General features: G+C 47.8%; 1 protein-coding gene across 1 annotated transcript in view; it reads left to right on the top strand.

The window, feature by feature from the left end:
- C1H1orf94 (chromosome 1 C1orf94 homolog) overlaps positions 1-22,238 on the top strand; it is a 42,256-nt gene extending 20,018 nt beyond the window's left edge. The window contains exons 2-7 of the mRNA XM_011763338.2: positions 347-1,035; positions 3,896-4,156; positions 5,221-5,396; positions 11,298-11,375; positions 15,277-15,473; positions 21,775-22,238. Coding sequence (XP_011761640.1) covers positions 347-1,035; positions 3,896-4,156; positions 5,221-5,396; positions 11,298-11,375; positions 15,277-15,473; positions 21,775-21,850 — 1,477 coding nt within the window. The 3' untranslated portion in view covers positions 21,851-22,238. The remainder of the gene's footprint in view (positions 1-346; positions 1,036-3,895; positions 4,157-5,220; positions 5,397-11,297; positions 11,376-15,276; positions 15,474-21,774) is intronic.
- Positions 22,239-22,860: the final 622 nt, after the last annotated feature.

The following is a 22,860-nucleotide window of genomic DNA, read 5'->3' as shown; positions in this document are numbered from 1 at the left end:
CTTCTCTGGTCTTTCATTGCTTCAGGTCCTGAGCATGAAGAACAAGGAGGAATGGACTGGAATTAAGGCTCAGTGAGGCTGTGACTTGCCCCAGCTCACTCAGCAAGGTTGTTGGGAGAGGATCCAGGTTTCCCCATTTTTCAAAACCATGCTCTCAGTACTGCATCCCACCACTGTGGTATAGGACCCTCTAGGGGTCCACTGTGTGCGCTGGGTTCTCTTACCTGGAAGTGTGTTTTTGTCATGTTATGCATCCATCTCCGTTTTCTGGGGCCTATGTCCTTCTGCAGAGCCATGCCTTGGTGAGCTGGCACTAACACTGTCTGTCTCTCTGACCCATTTCCAGAGCTCTGGAGCTCAGCAGTGGCAAAGATGAGATCTCCTTGTTGGTGGAACAGGAGTTCCTGAGCCTCACTAAAGAGCACTCGATCTTGGTCGAAGAGAGTTCTGGGGAGCTGGAGGCACCAGGCAGCTCTCCTGAGGGGACCAGAGAGCTGGCTTCCTGCATTCTTACCCCTCCTCTAGCGGCAGGCAGTAATGAGCGCCCCAGAGCCTCCATGATTGTCGGAGACAAGCTTCTGAAGCAGAAGGTGGCCATGCCCGTTATCAGCATCAGGCAGGACTGTGATTCTGCCACGTCTACTGTCACAGACATTCTGCGTGCCGCCAAGGTCAAGAGCAGCAAGGGGACAGAGGACAGGGGCCACATCCTGGGTGACTCCAACTTGGAGGTCAGCAAGCTTCTGTCCCAGTTCCCACTGAAGTCCATTGAGACATCCAAGGCCCCCGACAACAAGAGGGTGCTGAACGAGACAAGAGTCACCAAGGACTTCCTACAGGACAACCTGTTCGGAGGCCCTGAAGCCAAGGAGCCCACAGGGCTGAGCCCATTTCTGCTGCTGCCTCCCCCACCTCCTCCTGCACCCCCTGACAAGCTCCCTGAGCTCCCTGCTCAGAAGAGGCAGCTCCCAGTGTTTGCCAAGATCTGTTCCAAGCCCGAGGCTGACCCTGCTGTGGAGAGGGACCACTTGATGGGTAAGTGGAGCTGGAACTGGGGTAGAGTGGCCTGCAAGGAGGAGGTCCTTCCCAGGAAGCCAATCAGGGCTGCAGCATGTACATAAAGCATCTTTGTGCAAAGCAGGACAAAGCAGCCTCTCTGGTGGGCACAGCCCCGAGGGAGAGGCTGTTTCCAACCTCCACAGGCTTCTTTTGCTGGGTGCCCCTGTGCAGGGCACAGCTTTTGTAAGCAAACCCAGAGTCCCTGATCTCAACATACTTTGAGAGGAGAAATAGGCACCATGTAGTAACTGGCTTAACTTCGGAATCAAACAGGTATCCAGAATACATTGAAGGAAGTGTTTACGCCAGCTGGGTTCAGGGCAAAACTGAAGCATGGGGATGCCAAGATGTATAGAAGAGAAATTTGATTAGTAGCTGGGGTCATTTGGCATCTATCTCATGGAGGCACCTTTTCTGGACATGAGGCCTGGTCCTCCCTCTCTGGGGTAGGGGGGATATGTGTAAATTATCCAGACACAGTGCAGACTGTTGACTCTGGGATCTGTTTCCTGGGACTTACTTTACTGAGGAGCTCACATTCTTCCCAGGAAAGCCAGCCACCTCCCAATCTTCTCCTACTTTATGCCCAGGATTCTGTGTGTTGTTCTAATCTAACCAGTCAGACTATATGGTTCCAAGAAGTTAGGCTGATGGCCATGGCCATTGCCTAGAGTCAGCAGTCACTAAGAGAGTGATCATACTCATGTTAGCCAAAAGAACAATTCCTTCTGGGCTATGAGCATGGATGGATAACTGAGATACACCTGTATCGGGAGGGTCCAAATTCATCTACCTGAGAAAATAAGAGCAAAGTCATCCTGAACATTCTGTGTCCTGGAGCACTGCAGGAAGGCCAAGGAATCAGAGCTGTGGATAGCAAGCTGAACTCTGGGTCCTGGACAGGTTTCTAGGAGCCAGAGGGCTTTAGGATGAGGAGCTGTAGGAGAGAGATGGTTGAGCTCTTCCCAGAGGGGAGAACTTCCTCCTACCTATTCTCCAGGAGGGACCCATAGATACCTCCCTGTTGGATGGGGCTGCTGGATTGGAGGTAGTTCTGTCCCACCCACCCCACCCACCACTTGCGCATGTCTGTGTGTACGAATGTGTGGGCAAAAGTATGCCAAAAGGAGTTTTGAAGGTTTGAGTGTATTTCTTAGAGAAAATGCAGGAGTGGTGTATCTAAGCATGTCTGTGTACACATTTGTGCATGTGTCTGTCACGTGTGTAGTTGTGTACATGTCACTAAGTCAAAGGAACAACAGATAGGAATGTGTATGTGTCTGTGGGTCCAGACCTTGGAAGAGGGAGCTTTGTAGATGTCTAAGGCACCTGTAAATATGAGTGGGAAGCTGCAGGTGTGTATGTCTCTGGGGAAAGGGCTATTACTAGTGGGTACTGTTATTTCAGCTCACTGGCTAGGGGCTGAATTCAGCAACCGGGGGAACTCCTGGAAAAGACTCTAGGAATGTTTTGCTAAAAATGTTGTTTCCTCCTAAATTGGCTCAGGCTAGAGCAGCTCTTTCCTTTGCTGGAATGGGGCTAGGAAGACAGCCTTCACCCCCAAGCTCAGCCCCCAAGCTTCTGGGCTAGGGGGCCAAAAGCTGGTGGGATCAGGTCTATTATTATCAACAGGTAACACTAAGGCACAGGTCCTTTCTGGCATCCAGAGAGATCCCGGTGCCTGCTGTTGGGCAGTGCAGTGCATAGCCATCCAGTGGGTGGCCAGGTTTCCCACCACTGCTGTGGAGGATCCTGTGATGGTCCCCAAAGTATGTCTGCATTGGGAGAATAAATGCTCAGTCTCTTTAGTGAGAGACCTGGGTCTGCCACCAATCTTGTCCCTGCTCCACACTCCAGTCATATCCAATGACTCACAATGTCTCCTTGATGCTTCCAGGCCTTTGCCCACAGTTATCCATGCCTGTCATGCCTTCCTCCCCAGTACCCCTGGATATAAGGCCTTGCTGCAACCTTACTTCCTTCTGGAAGGAACCTTCTCAGACAGAAGCAGTCTCAGCCACCCTGTTCTCCATTTCTTCCCTCTGCCACCTCGTGGTGTTCATCTGCCTTGTCCTGGGGCTATTTCTGGGAATGTGTCTCTTTTTTTCCTTGTTATGAGCTCCTGCAGGGCACAGTCTGGCTCTGACTCACAACTGTGTCCCCAGCACTCAGGTCAAGGCCTGGCACTGAGAAGTGAGCTGAATCACCTGTGAGTAATAAAACGAAAGTAGAATTCAGGATGAGAGACCAAAGTGTGTGGCTCAGACCACATGTTTTGTAGGAATGTGTGATTCCCTCACTAAGCCATGTGCTCACTGAAAGCAGGAACTGTGTCCACAATATCCTTGTATTCTCAGCCTGGCACTATGGATGGTTGGAGTGAAGGAAGGGTGGAAGGAAGGAAGGGTGGAAGGAGAGGAAAGAAAAGAAAGGTAATTCAAATAAAGGAATGATAGAAGGAAGGATAAAGGAGTGGATGGATGGAAGGAAGGTAGGAAGATAAAGATGGACAGACAGTCAAATGGATGGACAGATGGTGGATGAATAAGTAGATGGATAGAAGGAAGAAAGGCAAAGATGATGGACAGATGGGTGGATGAATGAACAGATGGATGGATTGATGGATGCATGAGATTGGGGGATCAGAATGGGCGGGGGCCAGGGAGGGTTTCAGGGAGAGATTGGGATTGTATTTGGCCGAAACAGAGTCCCCCAGAGTGGTCCAAGCCTTAGGTGTGTGCTCCAGAGGATTCATCATTTAGTCCACAGAAAGGTGCTTCTGGCATCCAGCACTTGGCCTTCCAGAGGCATTGACTCAGTTTCTCTCCTGCTATAGAATGGAGCCGTGGCACCAAGGAGCCAACAAAGGGTCAAGAGAGCCTCTTTCTCAGTCAGTGGCCCCAGAGCCAGAAGGACACCTGTGGTGAGGAGGGTTGCTGTGACCCAGTGGGCACCGCATCACTGACCCTGCCGCCCAAGAAACCTGCATGTCCAGCCGAGAAGAACTTGCTCTATGAGTTCCTCGGGGCCACCAAGAACCCAAGTGGGCAGCCGAGACTTCGAAACAAAGTAGAAGTGGATGGGCCAGAGCTGAAACGTGAGCTGACCTACCCAGGGAGGGACTGGAGGGGAGGGGGGGTTGCAGCGACCCTCACAGGCTTCAGGGTGGCTCTGTCACCAAGTGGCTGTCTTATCTATAGGCAATTTACGGCCTTTCTAGAGGTGTCAGTTTTTAAACCCATAAAATGGGGGCAGTAACTTTCTCCCTATATCCCTTGTTGGGAATACAGTTGCTAGAGAAATGTGGTTGGCTTTCGAGGGTCACATCAGCATTATTAATGGTCACTTCTGAATATAGCCCTGACCCAGCATGTATTATATCCTCTCAAATTGCCCAAGCCAAAACAAAAAATCCTTGCTGTAGATTACTTCTGCATTGAGATTATGTTCCTGCTTTCTCTTCCTATAAGTGTTCTCGTCAAACCTCTTTTCCCAAAAGGATGCCAATAAGGGGGAAACTGAGGACCCGTTTCCGGTTTTATAACCCCCTACAACATCTTGTAGAAAGGAAGAAGCCAGGATTCTTATCTTGAAACAACTCAGCCTAACTTCTTTCGTTTAGACCAATTTTGATTCACTGCATGCTGAATTATTTAATGTTTTAAAATACATATTTTTTAATTCCCATATAGATACAACAACCTGTGAAAGTTTCTTAGTGTTGCCAAATATATGTCCTTAGGGAGGGCTGCTTTAATCATTTGATAAGGATGAATTCCAATGGCATAGCAGTGGTTCACATAAAGTTGGATTTTTCCAAAGCAGTTGAAAGAATTTCATTTCGTAAGTAGGTGAAATATAGCCCTAGCAATCTGGCTTATTGTATTCCCTTGCTAAACTGCCTTCTTTACTAGTGAATGATGGAAAGAAAAGCTCCAAGCCAGACCTTCTGGGATTTTCATCCCTTCCAAATTGGCAAGGTGTGAACTAATGATGTTTACCTATAGTTGGAAGTGTACTAGGACTTTGAAGAACCCTCTTGGAGCTTAAAGGACCTGACCTGTGAGACTGCGAATCCCCAGGGAAGTTGTGATGCTGAAGGTGTCCTGGCCTTTCCCTGCCTCCATTACTGACCCGCTTTACCTCTCCTGTGACTTGCAGTTAACGCACCTGTGACGGTTGCTGACAAGAACAACCCGAAGTACACAGGGAATGTTTTCACCCCACACTTTGCTACAGCCTTGACCTCAGCAACCCTGAACCAGCCACTCTGGCTCAACCTGAACTATCCACCTCCACCAGTGTTCACGAATCACTCTACCTTCCTGCAGTATCAGGTCAGTGAATGGGCCTGGCTCTCCTGTGGACATCCACAGGGCTTTTGGCCACAGAGGAGGCGTGGCTGGCAGGGAGTCTATTTCACAAAGAGTCTTTAGACTCTTCTGAATCCCTTCCCTACATGCAAGAGGCTTCGCTGGGGCTATGGAAGGGCACTGTCAACTCGTCATCTTGTTGGTTATTTTTTTCATTGTGGTCACATCAGATTTACCCCTTGGTTCATGTGCATGCGTGTGCACACCTCCACAAACACATATATGTATATTTAGTCCTAACTTTCCGCTGTCTGAATTCCAGTTCACACTGTGCTCTTTATTGCAGAGTCTCTTTGCTAGTAGTGGCTGGTTAAGTGCTTGGGCTCCCAGGAGAAGATGATGTCACAGTCCTTGTTTCCCACCTCCTTCCTGTGACTTCCTTTGAAGTTGGATGACATATATCCTAGATTATTTGGGACAGTCCCAATTTAGGTCTTCTGTTTCAGAATAATATTAATGGCATCTCTTTTCACTCTCAAGTGTCCTGGTTTGGACAACAAATTACAGTCAGCCCTCTGTATCCACGGGTTCCACATCCACAGATTCAACCAGCTTGGATGGAAAATACTTGAAGAAGGAAACAATTAAAAAAAATACAACAACAAAAAATAATGCGAATAAAAGATAATATAGTATAATAACTATTTACATAGTACATTATTAGACATTGTTAGTAATCTAGAGATTAAAGGATACAGAAGCATGTGCATAAGCTGCGTGCAAATACTATGCCATTTTATATCAGGGACTTGAGCATCCTCATATCCCTTTTTATATCAGGGACTTGAACATCTTTATATGTCATTGTGTATCAGGGACTAGAGCATCCTCATATGCCATTTTATTTTATTAGAGACAGAGTCTCACTTTATTGCCCAGGGTGGAGTGCAGTGGCATGATCTTGGCTCACTGCAATCTCTGCCTCCTAGGTTCAAGTGTTTCTCCTACCTCAGCCTCCCAAGTAGCTGGGATTACTGGTATGTGCGCCACCACACCTGGTTAATTTTTGTATTTTTAGTAGAGACAGGGTTTCACCATGTTGGCCAGGCTGGTCTTGAACTCCCCAACTCGTGTGATCCACCCGTTTCCATTTCCCAAAGAGCTGGGAGTACAGGCGTAAGCCACTGCACCCAGCCCTCAAATACCATTTTATATCAGAGAGTTGAGCATCTTTATATGTCATTTTATATCGGGGACTTGAGCATCCTCAGATTTTGGTATCCACAGGGCAGGGGAGGGAGGGTGGCCTTGGAACCAATCCTGTGAGGATACCATGGGATGAGTGTATATGGCCACCTTACTTACACTACACCCAAGCAGTCTTAGCTTGTATCAACCAAGGTGGTTTGGCACACATTCTTGTTCTTGGGCTCGTAGCTAAAGGAGAAAATCAGTGGCCAGACACAAAGGGACAGTGAAGCACCTGTAGCAGGGCTGGAAATTCTACTCACAGAACTTATTTATGCAGGGAAAATGTAGTTTCTTTATTTTGTCAATTTAACTTAATATCCCTTAAGAGCTTCCACCCACTGGGTAGAAGGAGGGAAAAATTAAATAAATGTCCACTCTGGTTTAAGCCTTAGCCCAATCCAATAACTTAAATAGTCCCTTTAGGTAGAACTCAATTTTTTCAGGAAAGACTCTCCATGCCTAAGATTTCTGTCTTCTGTTCCCCTCACTGGCTTCTCTCTAGAATTGTATGTCATTGTATGGGGAAGGGCAGGAACTCAAATTTGTGCATCCAGGACCTTGGCAAGTTGCTGCCGCAGCCTGGCCCAGCACAGCCTGAAGTAAGAAAGCAGAGAAGGGAATATTTCCAACTTGGTTTGTCCTGTTGCTATGTCCCTTCCCCCCTCTCCATCCCCAGGAACCCTATGCCGTTCTTTCCCTTTCAACACAGCACAAGCCTTATGTCCTACGGGGAAAGGGGATTGGCTCTTCTCTATATAAAGACTCTTCAATCTGCCCCACCAGGCTTAGCTTCTGAATCTTAAAGGAACTTAGCAAAGTCTCTCTCTGTTTTGTTTGCAAGCTTTTTGTTTGTGTGTGAGTTTGCTAAAGAGAACAAGTACCCATCCCCTCCCCAGGGAAGGAAAGCTCACACCCCACTGTGGAGGTGAGAGGTTGTGATGAAAGGTGACCTAAGAAGGAAGCTGAAGTGGACTAGTTTCACATTAGTAGTTTATTGTCGTGGACCAGTTTCATATTAGTAGTCTATTGTCCTTACACAGGTCTTGAAATGTTCTGTTCATTGATTCACTGACTCCTTTACCAATATGCTTCTACCCTTTCATTTTTGTGTGCTTATTCACTATTCATTTACTCACCTACTCATGATTTACTCATTTCTATGTATTTATTTGCTCATTAATTTAAGTAATTTTGAAAACCTTTTCTCCCTACACCTACTATAGGCTGAGCATTGTTCTAGGTGGAGAGATTCAAAGATGACTAAAGTCAGGTGTGGCGGCGTGTGCCTGGAGCCCCAGCCTACACCGGAGGCTGAGACAGGAGAATTGCCTGAGCTCAGGAGTTCAGGGCTAGCCTGGACAAGATAGCGAAACCCTGTCTCTAAAAAAAAAAGTGACTAAGAAAGAATCTTGGAGTATAATACAAGTTCAGGAATAAACCAGAGATCAGCTCTATGCATCTCCATCTCTAAAGGGGAAACAACTGCATAATTCGTTTAGTATAAGCCAATTCACTCTAAAATGCCCTCACAGAGCTCACCATGTAAAACTAATTTGCAATGGTTTGCTTTATTAAGTGGGGATAGCATCTCTTTGCTATGTTAATTTCTTCTGACTTTTTGGAGTGGGTGAGATTTGGACATACCATTTTCTGAGCATGAAGGTCCTCTGTCTTTAGCATCGTAGGGCTGTCTATGAGGTTCCTGCCCTTCTGAACTGAAGCAGCAGAAGGACGCTGGCTGGTAAGGCCTGCTGGGTTCTATGAGACAGTTTAAGCACTGAATGGGCCCAGCTGAAGTTGGCTGTGGAAGGCATTGGTCCTCCCAGGTGGTAAGGGAGGACAGCATAATTTACCTTCTCCCAGCTTCTGTGATCTCACAATGCTGTCCAGCTTCAAGATAGCTGAACAAGGGGCCTGAGATAATAGCAGGCAGGTTTTGAAATCAGTAGACTTGGCTTTAAAGGTTCTGCTGCTTCCAAGTTAGGCCTTAGGCTGGTTAGCTGCTCAGAGTCACGGTTTCCTCACTTGTGAAATGGGTTCATAATAATTACAGCAGCAGCAGCAGCAGCAGCAGCAGCAGTAGCAGCAGCTACTGGTATGGTTGTAAGGATTAATTGAGTCCATGGAAGGGTAAAGGCTCTTTAAAATTTAAGCTGTTACACAGATGTTGGTTTTTATTATTATTCAGCCTCAATCTTCCAAGGAAATGGGGTCAGAGAGCTTCACAGACCTTGAGGGGACAGAGAGGAGAAATGGGGAATGGTCTAGCCTAGTCTCTTCCCTCCTTAGTACTGGGAATAAAGATGAGGTCCCAAATCCAATTTACTCAGAGCTCTGTGGTGGGAGGACTCAGAGATGTGGAAGACAAAGTCCCCAACACTGAGGAGCTTCAGAGGCTCCTGGGCTACTTGGCATAAAGGAACTCTGCTCCCAATTAAGAAGGGAGGGTGCATGGGAAGAAGCCACGGCTTAAGAAAAGAAGAGTGAATGTTTATTTACCCTTCCCTGTGATTTTACAAACTTGCAATTCTAATAACTAGAAATATTGCTGAAGTCATGCAGTGTTTTCTAACTCATGAGTGTGGCACCATCTCCTGAGAATCCGCCCCGGGACTGAGCAGCGGTGGGCAGCTGTTTGCCATCCACAGAACCTAGGGCAGCCTGGCACAAGCAGGTGTGGGATGATGGTGGCTGGGAAAGTTGGCTGTAGAAAGCAACGGGCACCTTCCTCCCTGGTGCTGCCAGGAGGACCAGGGCCACCAGCTTAAGTGCTCCGCTGTCCCTACTGGATGGGCTCCTGTGAGGGGTGGATGGCGTGGCCCATGCTGGGCATTCTGAAGACTGCTCAGTGCTATACCTGAGGGAGAAGATGATGAAAAAGAGGCAAAGGGAAGAGGAAAGAGTCCCATAAGGAAGCTCAGCTGCGCAACTTAGGCTCTGCAGTCTGGCAGCATAGCTCTGGCCACCCTCTGAGAGGGCACAATGAGCCTCGAAAATGATGACATAGAATGCTCCCAGCAGAGATCTTTGTGGATGATGCTGTGCACACACACACACATGCACACAAACAATATATATGCGTGTCTGATGTACACACATAGAAACAGGCAGGTGCACAACTGCCTGTAGAAAGCAGAGATGAGTGCTCACGGGGTTCAGAGGAGGAGGTGAAACAGAGGAGGGACACTTAGCAACCTGCCTAGTGGCCTTGGAACTCACAGAGGGCTGGGAACAGGTAAGGCAATCCCATCAGTCTGACTGCTCTGTCCAGGTTCAGGCAGAGGCTGGCGTTGCAGGGACTGGGCAGTGGTCATAATGGGAGAGAGAGGCTGCCCCAGGCTGTAGGGCTTGGAGTAAAGGGCAGCAGGTGAGTGGTTTCAGGTGAAGGTGTGGGCAGAAGTGGGAGAAGCCTGAGCACGGGAATGTCAGGAGTGTCCCCTGCATGGGAGCAGAGAGCAAGGAGGGCTCTGAGAGGATGTGCACTCTTGGGGACCTGGAAGATGGAGCAGGAGGAGAACAGGGAGGCCTGCTCACAGACTCCATGTCAGAAAGTCCACAGGCCATGAGGAAATCCTCAAGGGTGTAGGATCAGCCATCATCAATACTTTGGTCACTGGCACAAGCTGAGCCCAGAATGAAGGCAGCCTCTCGGGCAGCGGATCTTCTGAGATGTCCTGGGCTGAGAGGTGCTTTGGGTTTTGAGCCTCATCTTAAGGGAAAACTGGATTTGCAGGTGGAGGCAGAGTCTGGGACTAGAAATGACCACTGCCACAGCAGCAGTTCTGCGGGTGTGTGTATATGTGTGTGTGTGTGTGTCTTATGTCTGTGTGTGAACACATGGGCACCCCAAGACAGAATTGTGAGTAAAATATCAATTTCCCATCTGGCTGAACTGCCAGAAAGCTTTTTAAGAGAGGAGGCAGTGAGGGATGACAAACACACCGAAAATTGAGTCCTTAGTATGTGCTGGGCACTATTGTAAGCTCTTTAGATGTGTTAACACATTCATCCTCACACTGCCCCTCTCCGTACGCTACAGACACAGCTATATGCATGGGCACATAGATACACAGCAACACTAACACGCCTGGGTTCACAGTTGTATATTTGTACACAGAAATACACAGCTGCATAGACACAAGTGCAAACACACATGCAGGTGTACTTAAACATGGATGCAAACCAACACTCACACGTAGAGATGTGCATGGACACCTTGTGTCTTCAGGGGGCAGGTATGGGATTAGGGGAAGGCATTTAGAAAAGTTGTGTGGACAGCAACAAAGATAATGTGGCTACCTTCACAGGCTTTGCGGGCCTGAGCACATGTAATTTTTTAGAGAAGGAAAAAGAGGCTCAGAGATGTGAAGTGATTTGCCTAAGGTCACACAGCCACTAAGAGAGAGATCTGGGACCCAGGAAGCAGTCAGGCTTCTGAAGCTCCTATCTCCCACACTCACTGGAAAGGCTGTGAAGGCTGCCTAAGAGGGGCTTCCTGTGTGGTGTGAGTCCTGCTTCTCCTGGTCTGATTCCAGCTGGCCTCAGACAGCCCATGGGTGTGGCCGGCGATGTGATGGGACAAACTCGACCCTGTCTGGGGACTGAGCTGAGAAGCTGCTGCCTTCTGGCAGGGAGCCTCCTGCCTGGCCATACTGAGCCTCTCTTTCTCCCCAGGGCCTGTATCCACAGCAGGCAGCAAGGATGCCCTATCAGCAGGCTTTGCATCCCCAGCTGGGATGTTACTCCCAACAGGTGAGTAGACGTTCTCTCCTCCTCTGTCCCGGCTTCATGAAGGCCTTTGGGTCACAGGGTGCATCTGCTCCCTCCTCTTGGTCCAGCTGGTGACCAGCCACCTGGCCTACCATTGGCTCCGGAGTACAGACTCACATGCTGGCATGCATGTGGAAATCACAAATTGATGTCCCTGTGTGACAACACAGGGCACTTAAGGGAGCCCCTCGTGCATGCTGGGCCTGTCCGTAAGCACTGTGTCTGCACTAACTAATTTAGCCTTCAAAATTACTCCGTGAGGTAGGTTATAGATGAGGAAACCCAAGCGCAGAGAGATTAAGTAACTTGCTCAAAGTCATAAAGTGAACATACAAATTAGGTGTTGCTGTGGCAATACCAATACATCGCCCCCACATCTCGGGGACTTTCAACAATGAATATTAATTTCTTGCTCGGGTCTACGGGCTGGCTGAGCTGGGCTGTGGATCAGGTTTACGTGGGTTCCATGTGCCTCTCCTGGGCCTGTGCTGAAGATTCAGTACCTGTTGCTCTTTCCACGGTGGATGGCAAGAGCCCAACAGGGCAAGAAGAAACACGTGATCCCTCTGAAATCCTCAGCTCAGACCTGTCCGTGGGAACTTCCACCCACCTTCCACTGGCCAATGCAAACGACATGGCTTTGCTCAGCGTCAGTGGGACTGAGGAGTCATATTCTTCCCATGTAGGGTTGCCAGTTAAAATCCAGGACACCCAATTAAATTTGAATTTCAGATAAACAAGGAAAAAATGTGTAGTGTAAGTTATGTCCCAAATATTTCACATGATATACTTATGCTAAAAATATGTATTTATCTGAAATTTGAGTTTAACTGGGTGTCCTGTATTTTTATTTGCTAAATCTGGCAACACTACTTTCATGGGTAGGTCGGGATAAATATCTGTGGGACAGTAATTGAGGTTTGACCTCTGGCAGGCTGGCGTGCCAATGACCATGCTTTACTACATCTTGTATGTAGATGCACAAAAATACAGCCTGAAAATAAAGCAGCAGAAAGAGAAATGCACACACACACACACACACACACACACGCAGATAGAAACACAGGTATAGTTGTACACATGCCACCAAGCTGCGGGGGTCTGTGTGCAGGCACAGGCACACAAATGGATACAGAAGCACATTGAGGGGTATTGAGTCTTGGGGCAGGGATGGGGGTATGAGGAAAGGAGCTTAGACTGGAGGAGCAGAGGGCACCAACACCCAGCCTGCCATAGCCCCAGGCTGGCCTTGCTCCTCCATACAAAGGTGGACACTCCCACACTCCAACTCATACAGCCTCTGCCTCTCCTGTCTCCACAGGGAGCCCCACCCTCTGTGCAAACTGCACCTCTGACCTGAAATGTGTTAGAATGTTCGGGAGGGTAGGGAAGAGCCCGTAGGTGTAGGCAGCTTTGTTACCTGGGCCAGCACTGATTTCTCAGCAGCAGGAACCCTTGCATCCTGAGACGAAGCTGGGATGAGAGATGATCTGGGTCAGGAAACCTCAGCCCCATTGCCTCCACCCCTTGAACAGGAATATCATTGACCTGGCTCCAGGGAGAATATTTTTAGACAATTACGTGTATGAGTACGCACACATGCATGTGTATGTATTTGAAAAAAGTAATATAAAAACATGGTAAAAAATTTTAAAACTTGGAGGCAATCACTGTTTAATGGGTTTTTTTAACATATTTTTCCGGCGATATCTATTTATATAAACATTTTTATATAAATGCAGCATTCTGGGCACACTGTTCCATTGCTTTTGTCAGTGAGGATTATATTTGGAGACGGCTCCAGAGCAGGCTACAAAGCTCTACTTTATAGTGTCATCAGATACATGGAATCAGGGGCACATTTTTGATAACATCGTGTGAGCCCTAGGACCTGCCTCCTCCATTTTGATCCCCTCCCAGGGCCAGGCAGTTCCTCCCCCATGAGGACAGGGGTACTTTCTGCCATACTGACCCACAGGGTCATGACTCCCATCTGTCCTGGAAGGTGCTCTTGGTGTGTTCTGACCTTTAGCTCATCACCTTGGGATTTGGTACCTGTGCCCAGCATCACCAGGCCTCACATCTCCACTGGAGAACACTGGGGAGAACCAGGAGGGAGGACTCAGGTTTCCAGAGAGGACACAGCATAGAGAGGCTGGTGTGAAACAAAGCATGAGCTCTGGGCTTACCCTTCCGGGGTTCTGACCACAACTCAGATGCTGGAAACACTGAGAAAGTTGCTTCACTTCCCTGAACCTCAGATTTCCTGTTTCCAATAATAATGGTCCTACCTCACAGGGCTTTCTGGAGTTTTAATGACAGCATCCATGTGAAGGGCTGGGCACATTTTAAGCACTCAATGAGTGCTAGCCTTTGTGGATTTTTTTTTTTTTTTTTTTTTTTTTTTTAGACGGAGTCTCGCTCTGTTGCCCAATCTGGAGTGCAGCGGCATGATCTTAACTCACTGCAACCTTCGCCTCCTATGTTCAAGCGATTTCTCCTGCCTCAGCCTCCTGAGTAGCTGGGGCTACAGGCATGCACCACCATGCCCGACTAATTGTTGTATTTTTAGTGGAAACGGGGTTTCACCATATTGGCCAGGCTGGTCTCGAACTCCTGACCTTGTGATCCACCCACCTCGGCCTCCCAAAGTGCTGGGATTACAGGCGTGAGCCATCACACCCAGCCATCACACACACCCCTTTGTGGATTTTTTTTTAGATAAGGGCGTATGGGGTGAGAGAGGGCTGTCAGAGTGCCCGATTCCTGAGCACTTGGACCCCAGACTTGCTATTAAAATGGAAATCCAGAAGTTTCTTCAAGTTCTGACTGATACTCCCCTCAGCATAGAAGAGGATAGACGTCAGCTCCGTATGAGAAAAGGTTTTCTGATATTTGGAGCTGTCAGTAGTGGAATGTAGTGCTCATAAGGTAATGAGCCCCGCATCATTTAGGTATTCAAGAAGATGCCTTAGTGGTCTTTTCTTTCCTCCCTGCTTCCTTCTGCCCCTCTTCGCTTTCCTCTCTCTCCTTTTCTTGCATTCATTCATTTAACATATGTTTGTTAAGCAGCGACTGTGTCCCAGGCACTGTCATAGGGCTGGGAAGAGAGTGGTCAACAAGATGGATGAGGTCTCTGCCTTGTCGCGGCAAGATGGTGGGAGCCCCAGCTCTTGGTTGGAGTTCATCACGGGCAATCTCGGAAGCCCCACTGAATTCCTGTATTTCCCTAGAGTTTGTACTCAACCCCATTGCCCTTTTTTGCCCTTCCTCCTAGACTCACACTGTTCACGATGGCAGCCACCAGCTATGTGTGGCTATTTAAATTTAAATTAGCTGAAATTAAGTATAATTCAAAACTCAGTTCCTCATGCCCATGAGCCACATTTCAAATGCTCAATTGTCGTGTGTGGCTGGTGCCTTCCACGTCACATGGCACAGATGTAGGACATTGCTGCCATCGCAGGACTTTCCACTGGGCAGGGCTGTCTCGGACTTGGAATCTGTTGAAAGGATCTCAGGAGAGATAGAAGCCAGAGCTGTGTAAATCACAACAGCTTTCTGGGGATAATGAAAGCCTTAAAAATAAACAAGGGGCTTTTGAGATGATTATTGACAGAGGGAAAAGCTAGGGAAACAGGGAAGAGAATGGAAATAATATTGATTTGCTATGTGCTATATGCCTGTAGAAGACATATAGGCTCAACTTCTGTAGAACTCACTACAGAAGTTGAGCCCTAGGCTTTCTCCATTCCAACATGTTGCCTTCTACGTACCCAACAGTGACTGAGGGGCACAGGAGCTGAGGCTGGGGGCGGGTGGCTGGGCTTAGAGTTGGGCTAGGGAATGGTGACCTCACCCCTCTCTTCTCTATGGCCTGCAGGTGACGCCATACAACCCACAGCAGATGGGACAGCAGATCTTCCGCTCTTCCTACACCCCACTACTGAGCTACATCCCTTTTGTCCAACCCAATTATCCCTACCCTCAGAGGACACCTCCAAAGATGTCTGCCAACCCCCGAGACCCTCCCCCAATGGCAGGAGATGGACTGCAGTACCTCTTTCCCCAAGCATATGGGTGAGTTAGCCCATACTGGAGGCCTAAGGGTATCCAGAAAGCTGGTGGGAGTGGGAGCAAGTTGAGTGGGCTTGCCAATGCTCTCTTGGTACCTGTGTTCCATGGCTGTGGGGTGGGATGGGCCCTGTACCCATAGGCCAGTGGTTGTGTGGGTCCTGGAGGGACTTGGTGCAGCGATGAAGAGGGTCTGGGCCCTGGTGGGCCCCTTTTGTAGGTGCATTTCAGGTCTGGTTGCAGAAATGCAACTACGTGGTTCATAACAAATGGATACCCCTCTCCACAGGCAGGGGCATTTGGTGCAGTGATACATTTGCCTTTACCCATGTGCTTGGTTACAACAGGACATGGCCAGCTAATCTCCTTAGAGCTCTCACCTCCCACTGTCCGCACCCTGAGCTCCTTGCCAGACTAATCTCCCGAACATCCCATTGACTTTGTGTTGGGCCCTGCTGAAGAGCCTTCGACTGCTTATCAAGGCTACCCACACTTTTCCACCAAGTTCCCCAAACTGCAGAGGCAAGGAGCTCCTATTTCCTGGGATGGTCTGAGGGCTTAACATTCTGGCTCAACAACAAACTCAACATTCTGGCTGAAAATTCTACTCAAATTGTACATGCTGTTGAGTCATAAATTTGTGTTTGTTTTAATATAATAATACATAGCCATTCATTCCCACCCACCAAACCTTCCACTAATATGGATGCTCCAAGCGTCAGGTGGTGCTGTGTCATTCCTGGGAATCCCAGTCTCCCGGGCACACCCTGGGGAATGGGTGCCCGGGTTTGAGAAACTCACTTTATAGGATGAAGGCCAAACTTCCCAGCCTGACAGAGATTCCCATCCTTCCACCTCCCCATCACAGAACCTTCCCTGCTGTGCCGATCCGTGTCCCCAAACTCTCATCCTTTCAATCAGTATTTTCTCCAAATAGCTTGTTAAAAGGCATAAATGCAGAAAGTGGTTTCAGTAGTCAGATCTGTTTGGGAAAAGCTGTGGGAAACAGAGATAAACAGATTTCTTAACTGTTGGAATTCTCAGATCATTTAATTTCCTAGGGTGCATGGAGAATGTTCAAGAAGGTGGTCAATAGTATTATTTAAACATGAAATCCACGCCCTTTTTAATTTTATTATTATTTTTTTGAGATGGAGTTTCACTCTTGTTGCTCAGGCTGGAGTGCAATGGTGCGATCTCGGCTCACTGCAACCTCCACCTCCCAGGTTCAAGCGATTATCTTGCCTCAGCCTCCCAAGTAGCTGGGATTACAGGCGTCCACCACCACACCCAGCTAATTTTTGTATTTTTAGTAGAGATGGGGTTTCACCGTGTTGGCCAGGCTGGTCTCAAACTCCTGACCTCAGGTGATCTGCCTGCCTTGGCCTCCCAAAGTGCTGGGATGACAGCCATGAGCCACTGCGCCCAGAATCCACACCCTTTTAAAAAAATATTTCCTCCCTTCCCTTCCCTTCCCTTCCCTTCCCTTCCCTTCCCTTCCCTTCCCTTCCTTCTTTCCTCCCTCCCTCCCTCTTTTCCTCTCTCCCTCCGTCTCTTTTCCTTTCTCTTGCAGAGTATAGCATGGTGTGTTCCACCTAACACACCCTGGGAAACGCTGTGTTAACACATGTAGTTAATTTGAATTTAGCCTGCAGGGGACCCATAGATGAATAGCATATGCTTCTTCCCTTCAGAGAACTGAGAGCAGATGAAATGTGGGTACAACAATGTTAGTGCCCTGGCAAAGTGAAAGCCATCAAAGTGGCCCGAGGACAGAGGCAGGATCCCTGCAGCGGGGGAGGTTCCTGTGAGCAGTGCTGGGAGGAGGGCATTCCAGGCAGGAGGAGCAAGGCCCTCAGATGGGAAGGCATGCGGCAAGCTGGAGGCCTGGGGAATAAAGGCATCTGGCTGAAGCATTAGATTTGTCTCTGAAAAAGGTGGAAAACAGGATTGGAAAAGGGAGGTTGGGACTGGATTATGAAAGGCTTTGGACTGCTAGGCCTGGGGATCCAGGGAAGATTTATGCACATCGGAGTGAATTGATGGGCTGGAAGTAAGAGAAACAGGAAGCAGGATAGGGTGTGGTCTGGAGGTGGCTCTAGGGGCCTATGGGAGAGATTATCATCCCCTAGAGGTGAGAATAGAGACCCAGATAAGCTGCCTGCAGGCTGGCCAACTTCCCACATTCTGTGCGGTGACTCTGGTTTCTGGGAAGATAGACTTGCCGAAGGAGATAGCCCTGGCTGTGTCTGGGAGAAAGAGTGGTCTTAATGTCTCCTCAGTCAGCTTTCGGGAACCACCGATCGGGAGCTGTGAGACCAGAAGGTTGAGACCTGGTCTCCACAGGTCTGCAGAGGTTGGAGGAGTGGGAAGGTAACCCGAGGAAGGAGCAGCCTGAGAAGTGGGAGACAGCCTGGGGAGAGCCAGAGACAGCGGAGGCAAAGAGGAGGGTGAGGAGAAGGAGCGGGGTGGATTGGCGTTCTGAGAGGCTGAGGAAACCAGGATCACGAGGTCAGAAAAATAATGTAAAGGGTGCAAGCCTGAGTACCCAGAGGGGATGATCTGTTCATTCAAAAAACATTGATCCAGCACCTTGTATGTGCCTGGCACTGTTGTAGGCACCAGGGATAATGGAGTGAACGAGACAAAAGTTTTCCTTCTCTTAAGGAACTTTCATTCTAGGAGGAGAAATGGACAATAAGGAGATAAACAAGCAAGTATGCAAAGTCAGGTCCTTGGGATATGGGTTAGGATGGGGAGAAGAATCAAGGGTAGCCTCTTGAACCAAGATCTAAATGAAATGAGAGAATGAACCATGCATCTATGTCGGGGATGAGCCTCTGGGCAGAAAGAATAGAAAGTGCAAAGGCTCTGAGGTGGGAACCTGTGGCTGCAGCACAAACAGTGAGGGACGGAGTGCGTGGAATTAAAATCAGAGGTAGCCAGGGCCAGACTAGACAAGGCCTGGTAGACATGACTAGAAATCTTGTTTCAGGAGCAGTGGAAAACCATGTAGGCTTTTACATTGATGAGGACGTGTTCTAATTTTCTATATAAAACAGATCACATTGGCCAATGTCTGAAGAATGGACTATGAGGGTAAGAGCTGAGGCAGGGGAGTAGGCTAGGCGCTCTATATTGAGCAAGAGGCATTGGTGGCATGGATGAAGGCAGTGGCCCTGGGAAAGGGGGCAGGTGAAAAGATCTGTGATGTGTTCTTTTCTTGGTAGAATTGGTGGGACTTGATGATGGTTGAACGTGTAATGAGGGAAGGGAAAAGTCAAGCAAATTCCTTGGTTTTTGATTTGTGCAACTGGAGCAGTAGCAATGCCAAAATACTAAGGTCATTGGGCCGGGCGCAGTGGCTCACGCCTGTAATCCCAGCACTTTGGGAGGCCAAGGTGGGTGGATCACTTGAGGTCAGGAGTTCGAGACCAGTCTGGCCAAGATGGTAAAACCCCGTCTCTACTAAAAATACAAAAATTAGCTGGGCATGGTGGTGAGTGCCTGTAATCCCAGCTACTCGGGCAGCTGAGGCAGGAGAATCACTTGAGCCTGGGAAACGGAGGTTGCTGTGAGCTGAGATCATGCCGTTGTACTTCAGCCTGGGCGACAGAGCAAGACTCCATCTCAAAAACAAAACAAAACAAAGCAAAATAAACAAACAACAACAAAAAACAAAAAACAACCAAGGTCATGACGACTAGAACGAGGATCTGTTTACCAAGAGTCAGTCTTGGACATGTGAAAATTGTGAGTGTCATTAGACAGATGGGTGGAGCTTTGGATAGGTAGGTGCATATAGGAGTCCGGAACTCAGGGGAGAGATTGGGGCTGGTAATACATTTGGGAGCCATTTGCATATACATGATATTTCAAGGAATGGGATGGGATGGAATGAGATCGCCCAAAATACACAAGTATAGAGAAGAGAAGAGGTCCTAGGGCTGAGCCTTGAGACTTCCAGCATGTAGAGGCTGCAGAGATGTGGAGGAACCAGCAAAGACTCTATCAATAAATAGGACTGTCTAGTGAGGTGGGGAAAAAATGGGAAAGTGGAGTGCAGGAAGCCAAGTGAAGACAGTGTTTCCTGAACAAAGTGCTGGTTTTGGGGTGGTGATGTGAGGTGCTGGATGGAACAAGATCAAGGTGAGGCTGCACCTGGCTGGGGAAGACGCATGGGCCTAAGCAGAAAGTTTAGTGTGGAAGACAACGAGGGTCAGCAGAAAAGGTGGAATCAAGAGAAAAAACTGTGTAAAGGGGAGAGGAAGGAGAGAGGGGCTTCCATGTCCTCAGGGAAGGAGAAGTAGAGCCCTCCCCTCTGCCAAGTCTATTTGTATACATTCATCAGGGTGGGATAAACATACAATTTATCTTCCGAGCAATAATAAATTTGAGAGTTAAAAGGAGTACAGATAATAATATACCAGGCCAGATGCAGTGGCTCACACCTGTAATTCCAGCACTTTGGGAGGCCAAAGCAGGCGGATCACCTGAGGTCAGGAGTTTGAGACCTTCCTGGCCAACATGGTGAAACCCCGTCTCTACTAAAAATACAAAAAATTAGCCGGGTGTGATGATGCACACGTGTAGTCTCAACTACTTGGGAGACTGAGGCACAAGAATCGCTTGGACCTGGGAGGCAGAGATTGCAGTGAGTAGAGATTGTGCCACTGCACTCCAGCCTGAGTGACAGAGTAAGACTCTGTTTCAAATAAAAAACTATAAAATAATTATACCAGAAATACCAACATAGAGGCTGGCCCAGGCAAACCAAGACATATGTCCATCATACTCAACAGGCTACTCAAGCTCCTCCTCCTCCAGGAAGCATTCCTTGTTAACTCTTGTTCACACAGATTGCTCCTCTTCCTGACCCTCTAGTGTACATACTGTCTTGATCATGCCAGTGGCCGTTGATCTGATCAGAAGTTCTCAACCTGGAGGAGCTAGCTGTGTGTGTGGCAATCAGATATGAGCTGTGTCATGATCATTGTTGATTACTGATAATTGTTAAATACTGAAGTATGGGTTACAGCCTTTATTTTGTAAGTAGGAGGCAGGGTATCCCTGTAATAATATCATTACAATTTCTGAATGATCTTTTAATATGATTTCTGAAAGAGAGAAATAGAGGTTGGGTTACCGCGGGCATGGATTGCTTATGAGGCACCCACATTGTGTCAGGTCCTGGGCACTGGATATGAAATAGGTAAAGTCTCTGCTCTCTTGGGACTTATTTTAGTGAGAAGGGAGTGAGATGACCCAGCCTAACTTGCCTATGGACCCTCAGTGAGCAACAGACACAGTTAGCTGCTGAGGCACTACAAATGAATGCCGTGGTCTATTTCCATTGCTTCTTCCCTCCTCCAATTGAGGAATTGTTTCATCAGTTCATAGGAGGGTACCACGGACGTGAATCTCTTGTATAATACGCATCTGGCCAGCTGAAAAGTGATTGAGAATCCCAGGATTAGATTAAATCTAGCCATTTGCTCTACTGTAATTTGTATTGAGTTCTGTTCCCATTCATTCAAAATATCTGAGCAGATGGGTGAAGAAATTACAGTAGGATTCCAGAAGTGTAAGTAAATGATTCCATCTGGAGAGGTCAGGGAAGTCTTCACAGAGGAGATGGCTTTTGAACTCTATTTTGAAGTATGGATAGGAGTGTGCCAGGGAGAAAAGGAGAAGCGTGTGCATTTCTGCTCTTAGAGGGTGAGGCACACGTCTTAACTCTTCCTTCCCTGAGGGTCTAGCAAAGACCTAGGCACTCAGTGATGTCTCAACGCTTACTTCTCAGTCAGGGTTGGAGTGAAGGGCCTGATTTAGCTTGGTGCTGGTAAGGGGAGGAGGGACTCTAGGATTGTCCAGCCTCGAAGATCTTATGCTGGACTTGCCTCTAAGTTCTCTGATGTTGTAGATTTTCCTGAGGGACACATCTGGTCCTCTAAGGCAGGTAGAGTGGTCACAGGAATACAGGTAAGATGCTTAGGTCCAGAGAGGGTCCCTGTTCTATGGGTCTTGGGCAGGGACAGAGTGTAGGCTTCATTGAAACAATATTTGCTGGCTCCCAGGGGCTTCCTGATCCAAGTAAGCATAAGGAGAAGTGCTTAATTGTCCTCTAATTGTATTATTTTAATATTTCACTTTCCCAAGGCCAAAGCTTTTTTCTTATGGCAAAGCCTTTACCTTCTAAGCCTGTCATGGTCTTCACTGTTTCAAAAATTAATATATTATTTTTTTTCTAATCCTTTCTGATAACATTAGGAATCTCATCATGGCGTTTACCCTCCCTCTCTTCCAGGTTCGGCTCGACATCCGGAGGGCCCTTGATGCACAGCCCCTATTTTTCCTCCAGTGGGAATGGCATAAACTTTTAGATCTCCTTCTCTTCCCCCTTTTCCTCCCTTAGCCCTCGGATCAGGGCTAAGGGCTTTTTGAATTGTTGGATTCTGCAAAAGCTTGGTATGAAGTTTGGAAAGGCAAGGTTCTGACCAGGTCACAGACAGAAAACAGCAAGACCAGATTCATCTATTGGCCAACACTGACACACAAACAGCCCCCCTCACACATGGCACAAGCTACACACACACACACACACACACACACACACACTCCTCATATTCATACTTGCTTGCTCAACCACTTATGCATCTGTATTTAGCTAACATGAGTGATTTTTGTTTTTGTTGTTGTTGGTAAAATAGAAGTAAGACACTTAATTTTAGAAAGTTTGTATTTTATGATAAAAGTATGAGCTGCTTGAAATGGAGTGCGCCTGTTTATTTTTGTTGTGTTCTGCGTAATCTTTACTGCTCATTTTCCCCACGAGACTCAGTGTTTACTCAGGACATGAAAGGAGACCACAAGCTGGAGTCCTCAGAGTGCTGCTGTCTAAATATGGGACCTAAGGGATCATAAGCGAGAGGGCTTATCTCTTTTCCCCTGTGATCCACTCACCTCTCAACATCTCAGTGTATGCATCTCAGGAAAGGACATCATAAAGGGAATGCACTCTCTCCTATCCCAAGTGGAAGTTTTCCATAAAAAGTCCCTTTTGGACAAACAATTGGAAAATGTAGCCTGGAAAACAATTTCAAAAGTAACGCTAAATATGACAGACTATATCCAATGATTGTACATCAGTACCATGATAGAGGTCAGTGTCAAAACTGCACCTAATGGCAGCATCCCTAGACCTATCTTGTCAAACGCTTACCAATGATTCGAATAAGGACGTTGAGAGCAACTTAATCACATTGACGGAGGACATGAGTCTGGGAAGAGGAGACAGCCTGACTTTGTGACAGCACGCATTCCCTTTCTTTTTTTTTTTTTTTGAGACGGAGTCTCTCTCTGTCACCCAGGCTGGAATGCAGTGGTGCCATCT

Source organism: Macaca nemestrina, chromosome 1 (assembly GCF_043159975.1).
Source record: "Macaca nemestrina isolate mMacNem1 chromosome 1, mMacNem.hap1, whole genome shotgun sequence".
In the NCBI taxonomy this organism is placed as follows: domain Eukaryota; kingdom Metazoa; phylum Chordata; class Mammalia; order Primates; family Cercopithecidae; genus Macaca; species Macaca nemestrina.
Note: the sequence above shows the minus strand (reverse complement) of the source record. Positions and strands in the feature narration are given on the sequence as shown.